Source organism: Scaptodrosophila lebanonensis, unplaced genomic scaffold, assembly GCF_003285725.1.
Source record: "Scaptodrosophila lebanonensis strain 11010-0011.00,11010-0021.00 unplaced genomic scaffold, SlebRS2 tig00000072-arrow-pilon, whole genome shotgun sequence".
Taxonomy (NCBI): Eukaryota; Metazoa; Arthropoda; class Insecta; order Diptera; family Drosophilidae; genus Scaptodrosophila; species Scaptodrosophila lebanonensis.
Genome location: NW_022060558.1, coordinates 564,183 through 590,432, shown reverse-complemented (window position 1 = coordinate 590,432; position 26,250 = coordinate 564,183). Strand labels below are relative to the sequence as shown.

Here is a 26,250-nt window from a genome sequence, read left to right as displayed (position 1 = left end):
CATGCTACTACGAGTATATTTTATATGTGTTTGAGAGTGTGTGTATGTGTGTGTGTGTGTGTGTCAGTGTGTGCAAATCCTAGACAAAAATTACACGCCTGGCTGCACTGCAAAGTTAAACATGCTAAACATGTCGTTCATCTGACCACCGACATCGGCCAACACACGCCTTCACCATCAGAATCAGCATAGCCATTACCATCATCCCCATCATCATTATACTCGACCACAAACCCTATCGTACATACTACATTGTTTCCACTGCCAATGCTAATGCAATCTATTCCCTCTCTCTCTCTCTCTCTCTCCTCTGTCATTGCAGCCCGTTGGCATATATGCAAAGAAATACGAATGGGCCGCACGTCCGCTTAGCGGCAATGGCAATGTCTTACATTTGGACTTACATCCGCCGCCCATGCAAATTGGCGGCGATTGCTCCCTGTGGATACGCACGGCCACACTGGACTTTGATGATGGCCTGTGGGAGTGTCAAGTGACGGCAAGTGATTTTACCACACAGGATGCGTTGACCAGTCAACCGGTGCGATTGGTTGTACGTGGTAAGTGAGCCAAAACAAGTCCAAAAACACAAAAAACAAATAAAGAATAACAGAACAGAAAAAACCTTCTCGAACGTCTCCCTACGCATAATTAATGATGTTTTTATTTCGTGTTTGGGTCTAATTGATTTTTGGGTTTTCAATTAACAAATGCCAGACATCAGAGTAGGGTTTACCAAGTCTCTCTTCATTTACACTTTAAATGCCAAGCACTTTAGAAATTTATTTATATACAAACAACACTTGATCTTAAGTCATTCTGTAAGGAAATGTCCGCTTTCAAACTTTATCAATTAGCATACCTACGGAATTTATAAATAAAATCATTTTCTCCCTTTCATCCGCATTAAGTATGAACTAATTCCATTGCCTATACTCTTAAACTATTTAGTCTGAGTGAACAAATATTTATTAATTTTGAAGTGCCAATAAGAAAGACCTTTGAATATACTTGTATGTTTTCTCATTTTTGAATGCAAAGCAAACACAAGATATATAACATTCACTTTAAATTTAATTATATTTTCATTGACAATATTCAAATTATAAGTATTCGGGTTTTAATTCAATTTAGTTTGGCTTACTTTTCCAATATGCCCAAATGTGGAGAAAATAACTTCTTGCACAAATGTGCAAAAAATTCGATTTGAATGCTTTGAATCCTTTTTTATTTTAATTCCCTTTTAAACCATAAATGCAAATAATTTGATTCATCTTCCTAATCCCGTTTGCCAACGACTTTAGCTTCCAGTCCATTTTACTTTCGCAATATTTCGTCATAGTATTTAGCAGTCATGGAAAATAAATAATTAAAAATGTATGTTTATAAACTGTTATCTTAAATTTTCATTTGGTTACTGTCTGCTTTACTAGTTGGGATTCTGCTAGTTGGGATCCTTAACTTACCAACGCCAGGGTACTTTTATGCTTATTTGTTTTGGCAGTAATAAGTTATATAAATTCAAATTAATTAAAATCAATTTGAATGTAAACATTTTTAATATCCAACTGTTCTGCATTCATTCTATATTGACTTTACAAATAGATGAATTTTCCTAACCGAAATTGTTGTATGCATTTTAATTAAAATGCATTGCTCAACACAAAAAGCCACACAACTAATCCGTACATGTCATGTTGTCTTTCAACTTGCATCCTCTCTGTCCAACAGTGGCGCCACAACGTCCACGTCTCGAATACGAAGGCATTCACGTGCCGCCGGGCCAGAACATCACCGTCGATGCCGGCGCTGTGGCGACAGTCAAATGCGTCTCACATTATGGTAATCCGCCGGCAACACTCAAATGGTATTTGGGTAAGTACTGTCGGTGCAAGCCACAACTGCAGTTGTTATCCTTTAATTGCTGTTGTCATGCCCCAGTCGCATGTCCCCAATGCAGGCACTGTCTTCCCTGTCTTCCTCCCTAGCCAGTGCCTATTTTCGTTTTAATTAATTTCATTCATTTTGCTCGTCGCTCTCGTTTTTGGTGCAGGCGACCAGGAAATCTCGCCCATACATCCGCAAACGAACGTCACTGAACCGGATAATCCACGCACCTGGTCTGCTACCTCTGTGGTGCAGGTGTCGGCCATGCGTGAGCGACATGGCGACATGCTACGCTGCTTGGCCTTCCACGAGTCCTACACGGCCAAATCCGTGCCGGTTGAAGCACGCTTGGATGTCAAATGTAAGTTTTTCCATCTGACTAATCGAACGAATCGCACTGAACAACAATCAACAAGAAATCCAGAAAAACGGCAATAATGCTATGTATCGCTTTTGGAAAAACCAGTTTTGTCGGAACTAGTAGCATAGAGAAGTAGTATTTCTAAGGTGCTCTGATGGATGGAAGTGATTCTTTCAATAAAATTAAGTGTTTAAAAATTATTTAAAAATTCTTACAAAAGGACAAGCTTGCAATTATTTCAAATGTTTTTTGTTTAGGTTTTAATTTTTATCGTTAGCCTCAATATAAAGATTTACTTTCATTGCAGTAACTCGTCCATGTTATACTTATGTTTATAAGTATATACGATTTCTAAATAATTTTTAATTGAGTTAAATAACTGTTTTCTTTTCTTGCTTCTTGACAAAGAAAAGAGTTACTCATTTAAATATTTGCAAAGTCAAACTGATTCTGATATATGATCACTTGTTATTTATAAAATTTGGAATTTTAATTAATTTTCGTACATTTGAAACACAATGGCAGTAATTAAGCCAAAAGCATATTTACAAAGATACCTTTATAAGATAGACTTACATTAAAATTTAATAATGCCATTATATACTCAATTGTAAAAAACAGTAAGCTTGAAAAAAAATCAGCAGTCTGAAATTCATTTTGAATGGTTTAGAAGTAAAATAATGCTAAAAATTATAAAAGTAATATTTACGAAAATTTCTGAAATAGTTCTACAAGAGATTAAGTATAAAATACAGGGTGCGCCATCTTTTATGTCGGTATGTAAATATTGAATAACTTTGTCATTAGTGAACCGATTGACTTGAGTAGACCAGTGTTGAAAAGAAGAAAGAAGAAATTGTACAGAACCAAATTAAATAAAAATATCTCATACTTGAAAATCGGTTGTTTATTTTCAAAGATATTCAATGTTTACATACCGACATAAAAGATGGCGCACCCTGTATATAAATATTTTGTAGAGCAGCTTACACAGCTCACTGGGTCGTAGAGTCCTTAAAGTTGCACAAACTTCTGCTTCTGTCTAGAATATCGTGTTGCATGATGGTATCAAAGAAACTTTTGCATGGTCAACTGCAAGTTCACAAGTCAATGAACTGCGTATGAGTGTCATCATACAAATCAGTTGGTTGGGCCAAGCTGGGCTAAATGGCATCATTTAATTTGGCTTTAAGTCAAAAACTACTGCTGAAGGAAGAGGGAGACAAAGCTCAGACAGCTGTAACAATTAAATTAACTACAATTTGCTGCAATTTCCTGTTTTGTTAAGCAATTCAAGAGTTGGAGGCAAGTTGCTTCAGCTTCAGTTTCAGCTTTAGCTTCTGTTCCAACAACTTCCGTCGCTTGTTGACTTGTTGTTCTGCTTGTGTTTTGCTTACTCAACTTCTTCTTCTAATTCTTCTCCTCGACCATCTTCTTCACTGCACTACTTGCTCCACTCCTCTTGCAGACGCGCCAACCATTCGTCTAATTGGCTCACCGGAAATCGACTTGGAAGAGGATAAGGATGCGCTTGTACTGCGCTGTGTGGCCGATGCCAATCCGCCGGCCAGCATAGTTTGGCGTCGGGCCGGACGCTCTGAAATAGCCAGCTTGCAGGTAAGGCATATATATATTTGATGCACTCAGAAAAATACCTCCTAAAGCTAAGGATTTTATGTCAAAGATCAAGAAGTTCAAGTTCAATAGTCTATTCAATGAAACTGTTCTAAATGTAAGTATCAGAATAACTATAATATCTTTTTGTAGTCAGCAAGAAACTGTTGGTAGATGATACACATTTACGAAAATTAGTCTTCAATCTAGGGCTACTAGTGCTTTCAGTACTGGTCTGTTCACTGGAGCCATTATGTGAAGTGAAAAGCATTTAAAGTTTAATTGACAGCATTCTTTTCGGATCCGCTTTCTGTTTTTGCTGCCAGATTTAAAAGAGTGCTTGTAAACATTTTTTAATCGACAGCTAAATGAGTTTTGAAATCTTATGTATCCTTGCTAACATCATTACAACTAATGCTATAAAAAGTTGGTTGTGGCAGAATACTATACCTTTGTATAGACTTGCTATTGATTTTAATTGAAGTTTCATTAAATTCATGAATTTATCAAAGCATTTGCCCGTCTTACCAAGCTCAACACATTTAAGTTAAGCTTTTTCAATTACTTTTACTTCAGTGAATATATTTTGTGTTTGAATTCAAAAAACATATCTATTTAAAATGAAAATGTTCTACATAGTCCAGAATACGTTAAATATTGATCATTAAGCACATAAAGGCTATTGTGAGTAAAATGTATTATCAACAATTGTTGAGAGTGTACTTGAATTTCTACAGACATATAAAGCACATAAAAGCACAGTCAGGCAGACAGTTGGCGTTGTTTATGTTTGTCCAAAATTTTGTGCGCCTTGCTCTTCTACTTTTCTGCTTGTTTATCTTAAGTGTAGCAGAAATTTGTAATTGTATTAAGTTGCCGTCTGCTCTGCTCTACTCTACTCTTTCCTTTTATGCCCACCCAGGAAACATTGCAATTGCGCCCCGTTGGACGACGAGACGCCGGTCTGTACACCTGCCAGGCTCAGAACTCGGTGGGCACTTCGGAGCAGCTCTCCGTGCAGTTGGATGTGAAATGTGAGTCGTATTTATCTTGAACGCTTTTGTTATTATTGCTAACTTTGCCAAAACGTTAATTTTGAATTTGCAGTTCCGCCGAAAATTCTTTCGGCCGGTCCGGACCGCCTAACCACCGCACCACTCTTCAGTCCAGCTGCGTTTGAGTGTCTGGCCGATGGCAATCCCATGCCCACTTACAAATGGGTGCAAAGGTAAGTGAAATGGCCAACATTGGCCAGCCATTGGCTAACCGCGCTATGAACAGACTGGTAGACCCAAAAAAATGTTCCATGGCATACTATTTGCTATCTTCGCTGAAATCGCAAACCTGGTATGCGTTCCACTTTGCCTCGACCAGCTCTCTCCATGCCTCTTTACCTTTAAATGCATTTTATTTACACTACCTCCTCGGACTTTTTCACTTCACTCTATGGAAATTGTTGCAATGCTGGCGAAGGCAGAACAGCCACTAGCAACGCGGACCGCCCGTCTGTGAACCGACAACTCCTGCTGCCTGGCCAAAGAGTCATCCATTGTTGTTTATTGTCCTGCGGCATGTTGCACATTGTGCTTGTGCCTCTTTGCCAACGCTAATTAAAAGCATTTCACTTAATTTGCCTGTGAGTGGCCGAAAGCTTTCGTTGCATCGGCTTATGCGGCGTATGCGCAATTTTTCGAGACACATAGATGATGCCTCCTAAAGGCTTGTCAGGCTTTAAGCACTAAAAAATTTGACGTTGCACAATATTTCTTCAGATTACTAATCTCTAAAAAAAAATCTACCACAACACTTTATATCGTTTTCTTTACTCGACTCGATATGCAAATAGTGCTTAGCAATATTTAAACTTTAAGAGACTTACTTCTAAAGGCGATTCGCATATTGAAATGCATAAAAAACAATACGACAAAGCTCAATGCAAAACATAGGCAAAAACGGACAAGAATCGAACAATGGATCGTGAGAAACTCTAAAGGAACCATCCAGGCTAGCAGAATTTAAAGGAGAAATGGACCTGGCGACAGACCACCCTTCAGGAATTTATCCCATAACAACATCACATGGGACACAGCTAGACAGACGGCCAGAAATAGAGTTCGGTGGAAAAGCGCTTGTAGAAGCCCTAAGCTCCCAAGTGGAGTAAAAAGGAATTATAAAAAAAAAATGCAAACCATGGATTCTCCCCTTCTTTAGTGGCTTAATAATGCAGTAATTGTATTTTTAACATCTTTAATATTAGTATTATTTGAATCCTCTCAAAGATTTAAATTTTGCGAATAATTCTTGAGGGACTTGAAAAATCTACCGCCAGTAAAATAGTTTTTCTCTTCGGATTTCTGTAAGGAGTATATTACTACATATGTAACTATGCTCTTACAAGATAATTATTAGTACAGGCTTCGTTACATTTTTCAAATTTCTCTAAAGTAACCACGTATTAATAATATCTCTTTGTGACATTTAAAAAGAAGAAACAAAAAGAAATGCTATGGTCGTGCGCGCAATATTCCCAAATAACCTGTTATATGCAATGTACACAAATTTCCAGATATTAAATACATACTGTAGTTATCCTAGAACCGGATGGGAAGGAATGGGGGATGCATTAGTTCTTAGCAGAATATGTATATTATGCTTTGTTCTCCCAGGGCTTAGATTTTCCTATTTTCCTTCTGTTCATTACCAATCTTTTAAAGACTGCTTGCAAAGAGTTCTCTGGAGTCGTGTTATCAACTCATAATTTTCTTGATGAAAATTTAACACCTTCTGGACTGCCTAGAAATATTTGAATCTGTCTTAATTATTTATAAAATATTCTTATGTATGTATATGTATGTGACCTTTCTTCGTAAGCAGTGGCATCTGTTTAAAAGGTTAAAGTAAGCTGCACATGACTATAACTCTCTATGGCTGTTATCAACATTATGTTGTTGTCACAAACAAATCTTCAGCTTATCATGAATTTATCAGATATGGCAATATAAAACAAGAAAGGATAGCGAGCTTAACTCTTAAATACCCTGTTCCAACAAACAAAAAAAAAATAAAAATTTTAAAAATATTTTAAAAATGTACATATAATCACTAACCGAATGTAATTACCCAGTTTGAGTTCGAAATTCAAAGAATTACCGGAGTTATGAAATATCACTAATAGCAGGGGAGAGTGGGTGCTTCAGGAAAAATAAGCAAACTTACCTAAGGCTTAGAAGAACCTGGTAATTCTAGCTCTTGTCATTTCATAGATCCTATCGTTCATACAGACGGACATACGGATGGATGGACTTGGCTATATCGACTGGTCTTGTCCTAATCAATAATATGTGTATACTTTGTGGGTTCTGGCACGCCTCCTTCTGTGTGTTAAATACATTCGCACAAAACTAGTATATCCGTTTACCCTTTTACAGGGTATAAATATATCTTGTCGCAAATATTATATATTTAAAGTACCATTTAGTGACTAAATACATTTACTTAATGGATAATTATCGCATTACCTGTGCCATTAAAAAAAACTACACTTCAATTGCCTTCGCTCTAATGAGTTCTATATAAAGTTCTATTCAATATGGTTGTCTGCACATTCATCACTCCACTGCTTCACTTCCTTATCAACATTTCCCGTGCATGTTTTGGCGCATCCTGTTGCACTCTGCACTCTCATATAAACGTATCCCCAGGCCAACACATTTCTGTGCATGAGGCTGCTGCCCACTTCGTGCTTCCACTCTTCGCATTTTTGCATCATTTTAATTAGCTTCACAGCGGAAATTGCGCACATGCAAAAAAAAAGGGAGAAAAAACTGAAGAAGTAGGAACGGAAGGAGCGGCAAAAGCCCACCATCTCCATAGAAATGTTCACTGCATTCTTGAGCCGTATTAGTATGCAAAGCAGCACGAGAGGCCGCCAGCCACCAGCCAAGGGGAGGCAACAAAATCAAGGCAGTGCAAAAAATCGAAACATGAATTTATGTGACTTGGCATATACTATATATACATACACTATAGTATATACATACTCTGTGAGAATGAGAGAGAATACGAAAGATGGAGGGGGCAAGACAGTCAAAGAAACGCATTGCTAGGCACACAGACAGACAGACAGACAGACAGACAACAGCGACAAGTACGTGATTTTGGTGATTTCATTTGTTTGCACTTGGGACCCACCACAGAGACTTCGGATACGGTCTTTAGCTTACGCGTGGCCGTACAATAACTCATGTACTCGTACCTGTGCTTAAAGCCCACCTTTTTTGGATTTTGGCTCTAACAAACGCCACATTGATGCATTGACTTAATGAAGCAGGCAAGCGCGCATGTGCTTATCAGAAATTAAATGTCAATTGTTGGAAATTAATTTCCACGCATGTTCACGCAACAACAACGCTCCTACGCCACAACAGCTCCAACAACAGTAAAAGTAATATAGACTCTACGACAAACGCAAACGGTAATGCAACAACGCCCATTAAATATTGTCGCATGTCTTCAAATTGCTGTGTGCTGCCGTGTTTGCATAATAAATCAATGACATCGTTGACAGGTGGCGTATGCTCTAGAGCCTTGCACAGTTGGAACATTTTCAAACCATTTAGCTGCACTCAAGGGGCTCCCTCAACATGTGACAGCAAAGACAACAAAAATCAATGCACAAAAGTAGAAATTTATAAGTTTATAAATAATTACTCGTTTATGCAAATGTATGGATGGACAGGCGTTAATAATGCGGAGCGTATAATTTATAGGGAAACCGCCAACTTAACATGAAAACTTAAATGATGGCATTTCAGAAAAGAATCAGAAAAAGTCTTATCTAGGCTTCAAAAGTTTACTTGTTAAATTAAATTATAGCTCTTACATAATTCATATTCAATTCAATGTATACCTTTGCCACACTCTGCCATTCTTTTTTGCGGGTGCACTTAATAAATTTGAGTCTGAATATTAGAGTCTACATACCAAGTTTGGTAAATATTAAGATATTAAGAACATACTATATATGCTGCATAAGAACATATATCTTTCTCTCTGTTACATACTTTGCACAAACCTAAGATACCTTCTGCACCCCTCGGGAACAGGATATAACAAAATTGCATCTCATCCTCCTTTAATAGTACACTGTCGCACTCTCCTAATGGACCCTTTTTTTACGCGGACACCCATCTTGGATGGACACTTTTTTAGAACATTTTTTCGTACATTTGAAACTACATTTATGAGAAAAGTAGTATGTATTTGCATTAATTACGCATACAAAGCAAGCGCTCAAGTATGACAACGAATTGGCATTGGAAATCAAAAAGAAATGTAAATAATATAAAACAATATCGCTCTATATTTTCAAAAGATCAATATAATTTTTTTCATTTAATTTCATTTATTCACGAAAATTGGCTCATAAATTGGTGTGTATCTATAATTAATTAATAATAGAGAGTACAGGTTATAAAACCTTATCAACTTAAATTATATCTGAAGTGTCATAGTTTATGAGTGAACGGACCGTTTCTAATATGTAACAAAAGCGGGGTAAAATTTAATCAACAACCCATGAATAGTTGACTTATAAGTATCTTAAAACTACACTAATACTAAAGAATAAGAATTTGAAACAATCCTTATAATATGCGAATAATATCTAGAACAAGTACATCTGTTAAGAAAATTACGAGTTAAACTTGTAATCCAATCGGCTGCCAGGGCATCATTTTTATAATCTTGTTTCGGGTACTTGGATCAATATAATATACCTCAAAGTTGCACCAATTAATGTTTGCCAGAAACAAAATGTATATATAAAAATTTTTTTAATGTATGCCAGTATAGGAAAACAAATAAAAGAGTATCGTCAACTCCTTTTGAGATGAGGGACGGCGTATGCCTATTTAATGTTACAAGGACCACAACTAATTACTAAAACCAGTATGTGCTCACCTTTGACCACGACAATGCGTTCTTTGCTGCAAACATCGTTTACTCAACGACTACTTTTCAACAAAGAACAAGCTTAATGTCTTTAACTGAAACCCACATTCTGCAGGCCGCACAAATGGCCCGCAATTTTTTTATTTACACTGCAAAGGAACCATTGCCACCACTCGTTGCGACGACAGCCTCATTCAAATTCGTAGGCAAAGCCGCTGGCAAAGCAACGCAAGACGGGAAGAAAAAGGACATGAAACGAGAAACCATGTCACTTTGATTTACGTGCTGTTCAGTTGCTGTTCGAATACCTTTGAGAGAATATCGCGTATTCCTCCCCCACCCCCTCCTCCCCTCCACCGTTATGTTATGTTTTCAGACTTTTCAGACTTCATTTGCGATGCTGGCTGCTCCACTTGTCGTCGTTGAAGATTTGCATTTGAATGGCTTTTTAATTTATTGCTTTTAATTGTGATAACGGACGCTTATGTCGTTTAAGTTGTTTCCATGCTTTTAAAGCGCAGCGCACACAAGCGACTTTATTCACAAAATATTGAACATGGCAAATAGAATGGCAGAAAACGTCTCTTGGCAAAGAATTTTATGTATGTGAGTGTATGTGTGAGTGGTGTGTGGGGTCAGGCACGCACACAAAAGAACGCAAGCGAGCAGCCAGTAGCGTACATAAAAGGCATTTTTCATATTAAAAAATGTATCAAATATTTTTTTTCAATTTTTTTTTTATTGCTACTGCAAGCGGCAGCCGCAGCTGCCAAAGAGAGTGAGGGAAACATGCAGTTGCAAAACGAAAATAACTCATACGCAATTTTTAATATTGCTGCGCACAGATCGTTGCAACACATACTCACAAAAGGACACAAACACACACACACAAATACACACACGTGCGCATACAAACCAAACAGTCAAAGCGCACACAGGAGCTGCCCAAAGCTGCAATGTGCCTGCCATGCCTGCCGTTCCTGCCTTGGGTGCCTCGAACTCGACCTCGTTGCATTGTTGCCAATGCGCGCAGAGTTCAAAGCTTATGCAAAAGAAAACATACAATGTTCTGGGGGTGGGGTTGGGGTTGGGGTTGGGGTTGGGGGTGAGGGTGCGATGTGTGCCACAAAAGGAGCAGCAAATATAGCTACGCACAAAAGTATGCTACGCAAAATGCAGCTGCTGACTTTTTCAAAACGCTTAGTGGCTTCTTTAGAATTACAAACATATTATATACGGGTATACTACTTGTATATATGCACACAAACTTGTTAAATATTTTATATACATATTGCAGCTAGTTTAACATTGGCTATAAAAACATTCTTTTATTTGTAGAATATCGCACGGATCGAAGTACGTGGAGCGCGGCAACGAAGCCCGCCTGGTCATCGATAATGTCACCTATGAGTATCAGGGCGAGTATGAATGTCGGGCCACTAGTTACATCAATGGACAGGAACGCGTCGCCATATCCGATCCAGTGTCACTGCAAGTTGTGGGTAAGTGAGGCGACAGTTATATTTTATGTACATGTTGCTGTGGCCGTTGGCGACAAACCACAGCACCTCACCGCAAAATATGACTATGGTTGCGACTGTCGCAAACGGCCAACCAACAACAATAAACACAAAAAATCACGAAAGGAGAAAACAGAAAAAAAAGAAAAACAATGCATTGTATGTAGTATGAACAAGAAAGAAAAAAGAAACCACCGGAAAATTGTTGTAAAGTGAGTTACGGCCAAGCAAACAATGTGAGCAACTGTTAAGCGAGCTGATGACCGCAGCCACAACAGCAACAACAAATGCATCGTAAACCTGATAATGCACTTGTACTAGGACCAGGCACAATCGAGCATTGACTGCAGTTGACGCTTTATGCTTTTTAATATCGCATATGGCAATTTCAGCTTATGAACGCAAAGAAATTGCCATTTAAGGTTTATTGCATGACTATAGGAAAAAGCAATAGACTACAAATGATTCAAAAATTCAACTTATATGCGCTTTTAAGGATATGCTTACTTCGCTGCCAGTGAATTTAAGAATTTAAGCATTTAAATTGATTTTATTAGCGACGTAAAAATATATATAGATTGATATTTGCTCAGCTTATGGCAGAGTGTATTCATGAAGGTACTAGCCAATAAATTATTATTTTAGTTTGATTTTTGTGAGCTCCCAACAAGACTTATTTTCTTTTGTACCAGTTTTCTCTCTTCTATTGTAACCCCCAGCCACAAAATGTAGCAGCTAACAACATTTTTTAGCAAAGCGATGGTGCCACAATGATAAAAAATTATAATGATATAACGCTTAGAATTCAAGAAAATATTTAAACTTCTTATCAGCTATGTAAGAACTTGGAATATAAATCTTAATTAATTAATCAATTTTCCCACACTTCCCGCCGTCTGAGTTATAAAATTATATTATAACATCGACCTAATCTCCTGACCTGAAAAATAATGATAAGCACAAAAATAAATAACTCTGCTTATGGTTTGAACATACTATTACTGGCAGTAGTAGAGTAGCACTAAGTATTAATATTTTGATCTACACAAGTAAAGTAAATATTTTTGGGGCCCTTCTAGAAAAAAAACAGACTTCAGACTTTTTAATTAATTAATCGAAAAATGTATGTGAAAATTACATTTATTTTTGAAAAATATCTTGTTTACTTATATTTGAAATAAAAGCTTAGATGAAATGATTTATACTTGTAGGCTAAAATATTTTGCTCAGTGCTTGACGACAGTTGATGCAAAAATTTCGTTACTTTTATTGATTTTTAACATAATACATACAGAACTCTTTTGAAATATCCTTTTATGTTAATTTTAAATGTATTCACGAATATTTTATTACATCGAGCTAGGGGAACATCTATAACAAAATCTGTATATTCATTCTTATATTATTTCTTAATTTCCCGTTCACATGGCTACTACTTGAGTTTATTATTTTAAAATTGAAAAGTCAAAGAAATTGTGTTTTGCTTTGTTTTGTTTGGTCTCCAAGAAGTTTCAAAATGTATTCTGAATCCGACTAAATTTCTAACAACTATAAATGAAATCAATTAGTTTTTATATAATTGACGAATTTGGATAAAATGTATTAAGAGAGCTATTAACCAGTATAGTAAGTAATTAAAAGATGGGCTGGCTTTAATAATTGAGATGTTTTGAATTTCAATAACCTTGCTCAGTGAATTTGACAGCTCAATACACACATTGTTCAGTATATTATAACATGTTTGTTTGAATATAGCTTCTACCTTCAGTGTATTTCCTTTTTGTGGAAAACTATTTCCAGGCAATGCCTTAATAAAATTTGAAAGATATATCGCATTCAATTCGCTAACATATGCATAAATCGCAACTAGACTATCTAGCCTGTTGGACTAGGAGTGGCAGATTGTGAAATGTAACTTTAGTAGTTACTTGCAAGTCAACCAAAGCGACCATTTAACCGCATACACCAGACATGTGGTGTCCCTAGCCAACTACCATGCCCACTTTAATTCGCTGGCTCCGTGCAACTAATGCGCACTTAAAACAACACAAAACTCCATTAAAAACTACAAGCGGAAAGTATGCGGCACTAAAACATTTTCAACGCCTGCGCGCTGCCCACATAATTTTGCAACGCGACACGCTGCAACATCAGCAAGTTGCAACAAACTGAAAACCCGAAACCAAAACGTAACATAAAATCAAAATGAACTCATGACCGCAACAACAAAACAAAAAAAAAAGGAAAAATGAGAAAAATGAAGGAAAGACTGTGACTGCTGCCAACTGCCGTGGGCAAGGAAAGAATGCAAAAAATATTTAAATTTAGTGCTGAATACCACAGCACGTACATAATTTATGGCCAACCAAGGACACGAGCAATTTAGCAGAGCAAACCTAGAAAAAATATTTATGTATATGCATTGAGAAAAAATGCAAGGCACAATGTGCGCGCCCGTACATGTATGTATGTGTGTGTGTGTGTAAATGTGTGTATGTGTAAAGTAACTAACGAACTAACTAACAACAACAGCAGCAACAGAAGCTGCAAAAATGAAGCGGCCAGCGAAAAAAATAAAGCAAACTAGTTGCTCATTATATGCTGCAGCTGCACATGGCAGGACACACACACACACACCCATACACACATACATCGTGACAACAACAATGGCATTATATAAATTTGACGCTCAACAGACCAACTGAATGGGCTGAATGGGCCGGCGCCCCAAAGTTAAAGTTATTGTTCGACGAAAACTGCGAGGACGAGACTGGGAACGCGGACGAGAGCGACAACAACGAAAGAGCAGCAGACAAACGACCAAAACAAAATGGCTGGAACGACGACATCGCTCGCCAACATGGCTGCTTGCATGCCTGCCTGTCTGACTGTTTGACTGACTGAATGACGAGCCGCCACCAACTGTGCTGTTGGCTGAAAGTGTCCAAAATTCATTTCAAGTTTATGGCAGATTTGGTCACATTGTTGTCCATTTGTCTGTCCGCCATCGCTAGCCGTACATTACATAATAAACCTACCTTCAATGCAACAAGGTTAATGTAATGATGACAATTTTTCTGCACAAATAAATGTAAACTGTTATTTAAATTTAAAGAGTTTAAAGAGCTTTGGAGCGAAGCTTAAATACCGTTCGCACATTGGACTTTTTCCCATTTAAGAAAAATATTAATACAGAAATTGTATAATTAGAAGCAGATATAGAAAACAACAATATATTTATTGCAAATGGGAAAATTTTGAACAAAGAAATTAATGCAATATTATTTGAACGATCAGATTGGATTCAAACTCGACCATATGTTGTGAAATTTTAAAAAATTACCTTAAATCATATTTCATATCTTTGAAACCATAAAAAAATGCACCATTATCTGGGCATTCAAAAAGTCCGATGTGGTTCAAGCTAGAGTATTTGTTTTGAGATAGGTTTAAAAAAAGGAGAGCTTAAGCCAAAAGATATTAATTTGAGAAACTAGTTTGCAGACAGATTTGATAATTCGTCTTATGATGTATACAATTATTAGATCAAACACAATAGCCTATTAACTAGACTATACATATTAGCTATTTGAAAGAATCGTTTATTGAAGTGTTAATGGAATTGCATTCTGCTGTTAAAGACTTGCACTCCATGCTAAATCTTCGGTATAACAAAGTTTCAGACAAAATCAGCTCAGCTTTTAAAACTTTTCATCAGTATATAAAACGGGGTTTTGCGCAGAAAATATACTAATTTTAAAATAATTACCAATTGCTTCAGACTTAAAAGAACTCTGTAAAAAAAAAAAAAATTCGTAGAAAAAACTGTTTTCACATCCAGCTTTCAGCAAATACAAGTATAAACTTTTAAATATATATGTTAATACTAAAGTTAAGTCTCTTTATTGTTTAAGAAAAGCTCGTCATTCCTTTTTTGAAACAATCATTTTCACATTGCTGGTATTCCATTAAATATATTCGCCTATAGTATTGCAAACAAGTATTCAAAGGCAACCACTGTCTTTGGGCTCGACCTTAATTAAAAAAAGAATAAAATCCTTGATTAAATGTAACCCTCTATTGTCCTGCCCGTAACTGTACTTTTCTTTCATGCTCTCAGCATCAGTAGGGCTTTTATTTCGCCACTGACCCATACATACAAGTACTATATATAATACACATAGCCTTTGACATTTACTTACTCATGTTCTTTTTTCTGTTTCTGATTTTTTCTTCTTACAGGTGCCCCACAAGTGCTGCGACTACATCCCTCAATGCACACCATTTCCGTAAAACGGGGCGAGCCTGCCAGCCTCACCATGATTGTTTGTGCCGATCCACGACCCCATCGCGTAGCCTGGGAGTGGGGCTCGTTGCGTTTGGATGCTGGCTCGGGCATAGGTGCGTATACATAACAATTTACTCGCGCTTCATTTGGCAGCTAATGAAAATGCAATTAGCTGCTTAGTTGCAGATTCCTTTTTTCTTTTTTGCCTTCCTATTCAATAAGCCTAAGTCAATTAGTTGCCCGGCTCAGGGGAGTGGCGCACACGTCACGCACAGCAGCAGCTCTGAAGTGTCAGACCATTACACAATGGTCCATTTAAGTAATCGAGTCGCAAACTTTTTTCAGAGTTCTGATATAAAGGCATAACAAGTAGAAACAAAACTGGTGCCGAAGTCAAGCTCCAACTCGAATTTAAAATCAATTACTTATTAGCAACAGTTGACGAAATATAACTACTTGTAAGTGTTTAGTATATTGTACGAGCGCGAACATTAATTGGAATTTTGAAATGAATTGACACTCAATGAATTATTCACTTCTTGAAACTTTTCCTAAAGAAGTTAAAAGTTTGTTAAAATAAGTATATTTTTAACTGACTCTGACGATTTTATTTGCATCGCTCGTATTTGAGACACACGTATCATTTTTCACTTGAGTGTTCTTCCCTTGCTTTTTTACAGATAAACCATGATACACATTTATCAAAAATTAAAGTTACTCTCTTCGTTTAAGCTAAAGTAAATTCTTATTTAACTTACTTTTGGTCATGGAAGTTGTAACTATTAGAAGTTAATAAAACAAAACGAAATTTATTTTCTTATTGCTAGTAAAAAAGAGAATCGATTATAACCGAACATTGAAAAAAAGATCCTTATTTATTATCACACTCAATGGTTTAATGGTTCAGCTTACTTTTTAGTCTTTTGAATAGCATACTTAGGTAGGGTGTGGATATTGTATTCCTACATTTTACATTTTCAAGCTTAGCATTTGAAATAATCTAGTATCAGAGATGTAAAAAACGGGCTTTTAATGACAAACCGTATAAAATATAATTCAAAATAAAAGTATGTTGTACAATACATATATCTTTTTGGATAATTTCAACAAAACGTTAATGTCTTTCTAACAATCAAAAGGGGTTTTATATCAAAACACGCTTCTAAGCAACAATGGTGTATGAAAATACATTTCTGGACTCTGTAATTCAAACAGTCCTGAACGATGTCGAAAAATCTGGAATTTTTCATTTTTAGCCGCCTAAGCACCAAATGAGTGTTAATCGATTCCAAAATAAGAAATTTTCAAATAGCTCAAGATTGCTTTTGAATTCATATGTGCACTTAATTTGAGCCAAAAACAAAAAACTAATTTCAAGTAAAGCCAAAATTGGATTTGTGCTCAAATTTCAAATAAATGTTCCCACTTGTATTGAAAATGCTGGCCACTGTGCAGTGCTCGCTTGAGTGCTCATTAACAAACCTTTTCCGCAAATTTGACATTGAACAAACGTTGAAATGCGTGTGCTACGTGCGTTCGTGTTAGTGATGGGACCAAACGCAGCCCCGACCAACTCTACGAGTACGTGCTATATATATGGCCACCAGCACAAAAGCCAAGCCAGGCAGCACTGAGCAGGAGCGGCGAAGTGGGCCAGATGGGCCAGATGGGCCGCGCAACGCAGCATGCCACACAAATCAAGACAAATTACACGGCCAGCGACGTCGACAGCAGTCCCAAAATCAGACGAACGAAATGCCACTGTCATGTCCTGCCCGTCTACCAGCAAACGTATCCCCTGACAATGGCCGGAATGGTCGACTGCTGGACTGGCTGTTCGGGCGCGCTGGCAAACACTTCCCACGCTTGTCAGCCGCCGGTAATCCTGGCTTGCAACAGGCAGACAAACAGGACATAGACTAGTACCACGACGTCCTCGTCGAGCGCGATGCACGATGCAGCCCGTTTTTCACTTTAAACTGCATTGCATTTCGTCTTCTGCCCTGCCACCGCATTCTTGCAACTTGTCTCGCATTCAACTATCAAATCTCGTGAATTACTCTTCATTTTCAGCTTGTCTGCATCTATCCATGCGTCTACACATTCCTCCATCTATCTATCTCACTATGTCTGTGTGATTGTCTGTCTAGTTGGCTGTCTGCCTGCTTCTTTGTATGCGTAATCCTGCATGTTGCAACTGACAGAAATCAAACGAAATGCATTTCATGTGCATTACATTGCATTCACAAACATGTTGCGTATACGCCATGTGTGTGTATCTGTGTATGCGTGTGTTTATCCATTGCCCTTATAATTGCTAGAAACATTTTTATTGCAAACATTTACAACAGCTAGTACATTGCTGTGAAAAGTATTTTTATCATTTTGTAATTAAATCATTTGAAATATTCGTATAATAATTGAAATATGCGAAAGGCTTTTACAAAATTTGCAAATAATTAAAAGAAAATGTAAAATCTTTTCACATTTTCCCCCACTCATATTTAAGAATGCATCACATTTGTATGTGTGGGAACTGCTCAACATGTAAATCAAAGTTTAAATCTTTACAACGAATATTTATGGGCGGAGCTAAGCCAAATGCTATCGAACCAGCAATACCCTGTCTTTTTTCTACTGCTGGGAAATCTACTTGTACAATATATGATATTGTGTCAAATCTTTCTCCAGTATTTTATTTTATTTTTTTTTGGAATGACTTTTGATGCGGTTTTAATATCCTCCTTGTTGAATATTTTTGGAACCAAACAATATTTGACTTTTACAAGGCATAAAAGTTCTCTCAGAAGAGTCACTTGTTTTAATAGACAATTTTAGGGCACTAATTTCTTGATTTGCCTAACTTGCTGTTCATCAGCTTATGTTATTTCTCGATTAATTTTAAACATTTTACGCTATTCATTAACATAAACGCAAGCCTTCTGCCACACTCTTTACGTTTCGGCAGCAAAAAAATCCATTCTTTATATTGAATAATTAAATTGATAGGGTTCCTTTTAGATTTTCACAAAACAGAAGCCCACATACTATGTAAGCAATGAAGAAAGTAGAAATAAAATTTTACAGCTTAAAATTAAAAGGCTTATCCCTATCGAAACATCCACTCGAAATCAGGACCATATAATATTATAGTAGAAAAAGCAAAACACCTTCTTGTAAACTATACAATCCAAATTAATCAATTGTTTGTAAAAACTAAAAAAAAAAAAAACAAAGATTATATTCAATTTTCTCGCCAGCTTAACGACTGAATATAAATACGCCAAAAATGAAATTTCTCCTTTTTACACAATAATTGGAATTCAAATATTAAATATGTAGTTGAAATTGACGGAAATAAGATAGAAAAAAAACTTTGAAAACACTGTCAGATAATGCCAGCTCTGAAATGAAATACCCTGCCTTTGTGCTTTTTCTATGATGTAGCTTTTATGTGGCATTGCCTGACCCATTTTTTATATTTAATTTTAAACCAGAAAACTGATGTTTTTATACAAACTTTAACGACAAAATGATACCATTTATGGGTCGAAGAACAGCTTTGGAGTCTATAAAAAACAAAAATACATGACTATAGACAACCACAAAAGTGAACAAAAAATTAATACCGCTTTGCTACCCTCCCATTTAAAATGGCTTAATCCCTCAGAGCTTCCAATGGCTGCGATAAGTTAACAGTGAGTGTTACAGAGTGAAAAAGCAACCAGTAGGCCAAGCCAGATTTCGCAATATACAAGTAGATTGTATGTCAGGCCAACTTTCTTTACAAGAACCGATGCTTGACGGTAGACATTCGAAATTTCAGCGGCCTAATGTAAATAAGTGTATAAATATTCTAGGCAGGTAACACACTTTTACAATCAACTTTACTTTGGTAGTTATATAGTGAGGATATACATTTTCTATTCTATCCTAATCACCATCGATGTCTCTGTATTGCTATCGGAAAGTAAAGCCGTATCGCAGTTTCAATTTTTTCCAAGTGTACCATGTTGACAAATGGCCTGCTGTATTTTTATCCATTAATAATAAATTACATGACACTAACTTCTCTTTCTGTCTCGTCGCTTTATTTAATTTTAGATCGCTTCCGTGCCGACGACATGCAGCAGGATACGCGTGAGGATTGCTATCTCTCCACATTGCACATACATCACACCGATGAGCACGACTCACGTCCCTATTATCTGGTCGTAGAGAATGAACGCGGCACCGATCGCCATGCCATACATTTGATTGTGGAGGGTACGTTTGCAGGTGCAGAGTTTTTCTTTATTTCTCTTTATTTATATTTAAGTTGTGGCCTACATATACGAGTATATATACTTATAGATACTTCTTATGTATAGCAAACTACTTTAAGGCATGTCACTTGCATTTGCATAATTAATTTGAAACATTTCATTTACACAAATGAAATTACACTGCCGCAGACACCATGGCAGACACAAAGCGCCATCATCGTAGCAGCAGCATATTCACATTCATTAACTTGATTTCCACACACACACACACCTCGTGTGCACATATACACGCTGTAAATATTGATGCATGGCATGTAAATACCTCATTAAATATTACATTTTAATGCTTACTTACTTACATATGCCATTTACAAACACCAAATATGTACAAGTATATACTATATAGTATACTTGTATTTATTGTGCGCATAAGGACGACACATTTGTGCAGCTATCAATCATTTTAATTAAAGTGAACCATATATAAAAATGAAATTTCTCTTATGCTTGCATAATCGCTACCAACAACACTACAACTACAACAACAACAACTACAATGCCCCGAAACCTCAACAACAACAACAATAACAACATCGCATCCACACTTACGTGGCTTTGGCCGGACTCTGGCGCAGAACCTTTGGAGATGAGCTATTTGCTCGGCGTCGCCGGCGGTTGTTTGGCCGCCATTTTAATATTAATATGTCTCTGCATCTACGCCGTTAAAAGCAAAAAGTGTTGCTTCAAGGGTAAGCTTAATGAACATAAGTTTAATAATTGCTAAAACAAATTTAACATAAAAATAACTTTTGCAACACCTTCAATAAATAAATATGTATATATATATATTTTTTTTTTTTGCTTTATTTTATTATGAAGTCAGCAAATGAGCACTGCTGACACAGATTTCAATAAATGTATACAAAAGTAGTGCGTTATAATTTCAACTTAAAAGATAAAAAAAACCTCAAAATTAAATATACATTAACGCCTTCGACACTTTGGGAGAATTTTATTTGCCAAACGGCCAGCTCTGCCTCGCTTCACAGCTATATGTGGACAGAGACGTTGTAGACATAACACACATATAATGTACAGAGCATAAATATCTCCATTACACTGCTTCTTGTCTAGTAACCAACCTTCATTTATTTGCCTGTCTATTCTTGCAAAATTCTATCAACTTAATAATTGAAAGATTTCATAAAAAGTGAGTACGTTTTTGGCTTTGTCAGGAGCTGCCAAATATCCTTTAAGCATATATTTTTGGTCTAATTGTTGTTTCTGTGCTACCTACGAGGACTCGAATTCGTTACAAAATCTCTCGGCCGGTGCCTTTCTACTAACACCACCATCAACAGCACATTTTGCCTTTATAGACCAGTCTCCACAGCCTTCTCAAGTTACTTATTGTCTAAGTTACTTATTTTATATATTTTATTAGTAAGGTGGAATTACCTTTTTATGATTTCCACATTGACAAAAGCCAAGATCCTTAATCCTAAGTATTTTTTTTTACAATTCAATCACTTTATTTATTCAATTCAATTATCTTCACTTTAAGCTCTATAACTAGTTACTATTTTATTCTTGATGAGCACGTATCCAAAACTTGTTTGGACATCAGTCACACCTTTTAAAGGTTAATATTTGCAAACATAATTACATTTCAAGCATTCATAGCATTGGTGTACAAATATCACTTACGTGATTGTCCAACAACTTTTCCCTCATTACTTTTCTATTCATTCCCCACAATTAACCTTTCTGTACTTAAAATAAAAATCCACAACGGGCTCCAGTGCCACAAAGGAAAATTTGCATAATTTTCGACACGGAAGCTGCTCATTAAAAAAAATTAAGCTGCCGTCGCATCAAAACTTTGCTCAGCCGCAAAATAAACAATTACAATAAACAAATTGAAACTCAAATAACGGCGCATATTAATTACAAGCGCCTCAAGTCCGCAACAATTAAAGCATTTCTTGATTATTGCTGCCGTTTGTGTTGTAACTTATTATTATTTTTATTATTTTTAATTCTACTGCTCTCTTCTCCCCCGACTTTTTTCTCTATTCCGCTGTCACACTAATTGCAAAAATACAAAAAACTTGCAGCGAACGGAACACAAAGAAAAGTATAGCAAAGCCGGCATAGAAATGAAGCGAGAAAATAAAAACAAATGCTCTTGGTGCAAAAGTTTTGCCACGCTTTGTGTTCTTCCCCACTTGAAAACTCAAACTCAAATAAATCTCATAAAATATTCATTAGCGCATTTGGCGTTGCCAGCGCCTGCGGTCAATGCAGCACAAAAGAGTTGCGCGGAGGTCAGATTTGGCAGCTGGGTTTCCCCCTTTATTTGTTTTTTTTTTTTATTTGGTCTTTGTTGGCGAGTTTGAAAAACAACAACATTATTTTTTCGTTCGCCCTCTTACTCTAATTTGGCCCTTGCTTTAAAGCCACGGCTTAGATTCTTTAAGTCCTTTTCACGGGCTCTTCAGGCTGTTCCCGCGCAGCCTTGAACTTAAAGCGCCTAATTACAAATCAAAATCCACAGCCACAAAGCACCCAAAGTTCCACCAAAGTTCCACGCGCAATTAAAATGCACATTTGTTGAACAATTTGCAGAGAGTAAAAAGGGTAATATTAAAAACAATTTGAGAAAAAGGAACTTTTTGCGTGGAATCTTTTTTTATTCTGTTGATGTTTGAAGACTGACTGCAAATGGCATTTGGGTTAACGCCTTTTGTTTCTGTTGGTTTGTTTTCCAGCGATAAGGACTGCGTTGAAAAAAAAACCCGCAAACAAACCCCAAAACAAATTAGTAGGCTTGGTACTTTTCTGTTAAACTGTAACAAACAAAGCCACAAGACTTAAACATTTTTACACAGCTTAAATAAATTCCTTAGAGTAGATCGGAGGGAGATTGTTTTCAAGAACATGGCCGCTTTCATAAAAGGTGATGGATAGAAAAGGAAAGTGAAATAAATTTCGAATGAGATAACAATCATTTATTAGCATTACAACATGAATAGTTGATAGAATGCAAGGCTATTCGCATGAATGGCTGGAATTGGTCCAATACTATACAATGTCTCGTAACTAAAAAAAAAGATCCATTTATATTCTGTTTTCAACTATAGACGTATTAAAGCGGTATGTCTAACATTAAGTTGTATCGACCATTTCAACCATAACCGAAATCGTAGATTTTTCTCTTTTTTAAACCAATTAAATAGAAGGTTCAAACTTGTAGGTTTCACAATTATTGGGAAACATGCGGAATATCTACAAGTATTTAAGTTCCTTCAAAACTGCAGCTATCAAGTAGTCTTATTACATATAGTTTGGATATGAGTTTACGAATACATACCATGTAAGAAGCAGTAACCAAACATAAATTGTATGCTTAGATTAGCAAGCCTAACAGATGTATGGCCTAAGTCTATATTGATTGGAGCATTGATTTCTAGTCTACCTTGAACTAGTCTATCGTCTGACCCTATACCCAGCGGCCATTAAAATCATGTGTTTTTGGGGGAACCGGACTCTGGTTAAAATAGGATCGATTTTCTGAACTTGCAGACAATTGGGGTCGTGGTCTCACAGGAGCCAGTTTCTTTTTTTTTTTGTGTCATGAGTAGGCCACAGCTGCAACGTTCTTGTATCTGGTTTGTCGCTAGCGATGGCTAAGTGCGAGGTTATAGAGAGAAAATAGAGAGGAATTTCTTGAAATATTTAAAACATCGTTAGCTGATTTCGCCAGCCTGTTCAAGGATCACACAGAACTTGTTTAATGGGCATAGCTGACACCCTGATATAGATTTAGGGACAAATGGGCGTGTTTTTAGATGCAGATGTATTTCGTTGCACTATCTAATAAATATAAAATCAGTTGTTTGCAATTTTTTAATGCCATCTCTGTTAATAACAACAGAAAACACACCAAGTCGGGCAGCGAAGTAGGAAGCGTTTCTCACAATTTGCTTACAAAAACCGACTCGCAGCCTCGATAAATGTTTGCAGAATGGTGTTCACACTTTCCAATTGTCTGTAGCAGCCAAAAGTTCATAATTAAAAACGTTGTCCAACAGATTCGTGGAACTCCATCTCTAATGAATTGCACTTATTTGCATTAAATTACACTTCCCTTTGTTTTCGTTAATATTAAGACAGTTCACAAATGCAACTATTACGATGGTTATTATATAAAGTTCACAAGCAGTCGATGGTTATTAAATGTTTTACTTTCACATAAAAAAAAGGGCAAATGGGCACAAATTGCATGCCACTTTTCGATTAGACTTCTCAAACACTAAGTTTAAAAAAGTTTACAAAAAAAGAGCCCAACCCACGCCTCAGTCGGTGCTACTTGAATATGTAACGCTTGCAATTTCTCAGTTGTCAATCAAGCTGTCAATTTTCAAACACAAAATGCGATATAGCCGCAGCTTATGCTTTGGCGAGGCGCAGCTGCCGCCACTTGCCAAGTTGTCAAATGGCATTTGACAGATCTCTCAAGTGTGATGGCAGCCGTAACACAATTTTCACCCTTTCGGAATCCATCAAAATTACGTACCGCCTGCCCTCCTATTTCTCGCTATCCCTCTTCAACTCTCTGTCGGTTTGAAGGCTGTACGCAACCTTACGCCCAATCGACATCAATAGGATCACGGCTCATTTATCAAATGTAGTAAGCAGATAGGAGTATGATGTTATGGAAAAAATAAAAGAGAAAACACTTTACAAATGTGTCTGTCTGCCTGTATTACCAACAGCAGTTTCACAGCTAATTTTTACTATTTCGCGATGCTCCCTTTTTGGTGTTGTTGTTGTTGTTGCAAAATATGAAACATGCTAGACAAAATACAATAACGAAACGTGCTCATGCATTATTTTTGCTCACATTGCAGGTTCCTCTGGCTATAAATCATCGGATAAAGACAGGTAAGTTGAAGCGTAGCTTCACACACGCACACACACAGGCGCACACACAACAAATGGCCATTCTGATACATTCCATGCACCGATCTATATTGCGCCCGGGACGACCAACAGGTGGCGCTGTCGTGTGCCAATTTATGCGCCCCAACTGGTTGCACACACACCCATATACATAAATATAGTAATGAAAAATGTACACCAGCGCTTGCTGCCATATCAAATATATACAGGGTCCTTTTTATATTTCAAGTCGATATTGTTTAGTTTATCCTTTCAGTTTGGATAACATTTGTCAATTGTTGCTGGCTTGAGTGGGTTAAGCATTTTGATAACAAACTAGAACAACAGTAAACACTGGAAAGCAGGACGAGCAGGATGTGTGTAAAGCTATTTCTGCAATCTCTTTCTTTCTTTCCTCCAACTCACTACAGATAACGGCCTAAATATTCCATTTATGTAAAAATCATAACCTCAACATATTTAACACTAAATAACTCGCTCGAATCATTATAAAGCCGAGAAAAAAATATTTTAAAATAGAAGAGCTAGTATAGTGTATTAGAAAAGGTTAATGCGAAATGTTTCTATAATGTATGTGAAAAAAACCTCCAAAAATTCAAATGTCAAAACAGCGGCTTAAAAATGTCAACAAACAGTCGCGATATTAAACATCCGTAATCAAATGAATTCGACTGGACAGGCTTTGTTGACAGAATAGCCTCTATTTGATAATCCAAGCCTCCATTAATACTCTTTTGTAGACTAGTTATATGATCTGTCATCTGTTTTGGCAGCTGCTGGTTATCAGTAAGAAGACATATTGGAAGATTTTGTAGTGCCCGTATTGATCAATTAGAGCTACAAAATAAGTGGTTCCAGCAAGACAAAGGCATATCATACATAGCTGACTGACCCTCAAGACGCCTTAATTTAAAAACGCCTCGATTTAATTTAAGGGATTACTTTAAAGAAAACTTGTACACTCCAAAAGCTAACCGGAACCTTTGTAGAGCAGTTTTGCTAAAACTAACACCAGAAGTCAGATCATTATATTTTATTCATAAAGTTAGTAAAAACAATACACAACTTATTCCACGCATCTATAACTAGTCTATTGAAATATTAATTGTTAATGAAATACAGTTTGATTATTGACGTAATTTTTAGAATTAAAAAATCTATCAGTGAAAAATAAATTATAACATTGTTATCTCATCATAAAGCGCACCCCTTATATAATGTTGATATATGTATGTATGTATGTGTCTATGTGTGTGTGCCGTATAAAATATTTTACATTTTTCATATATTCAATACTGGCAACGTATTCTTGCAGCGCGCAATTTGTTTGAGATATATATTTTTCGTATTTGGTTTCATGCACCCATACACACACACACACATATATAGATGGACATA

The 26,250-nt window shown here is 36.6% G+C and overlaps 1 protein-coding gene across 1 annotated transcript in view; it reads left to right on the top strand.

The window, feature by feature from the left end:
• LOC115625384 (irregular chiasm C-roughest protein) overlaps positions 1 to 26,250 on the top strand; it is a 164,877-nt gene that overhangs the window by 97,719 nt on the left and 40,908 nt on the right. Inside the window, 11 exon segments of the mRNA XM_030520421.1 lie at positions 323 to 560; positions 1,732 to 1,875; positions 2,054 to 2,248; positions 3,717 to 3,865; positions 4,785 to 4,896; positions 4,970 to 5,090; positions 11,153 to 11,316; positions 15,577 to 15,735; positions 19,727 to 19,900; positions 20,523 to 20,636; positions 24,801 to 24,834. Of these exon segments, the coding sequence (XP_030376281.1) occupies positions 323 to 560; positions 1,732 to 1,875; positions 2,054 to 2,248; positions 3,717 to 3,865; positions 4,785 to 4,896; positions 4,970 to 5,090; positions 11,153 to 11,316; positions 15,577 to 15,735; positions 19,727 to 19,900; positions 20,523 to 20,636; positions 24,801 to 24,834 (1,604 nt within the window).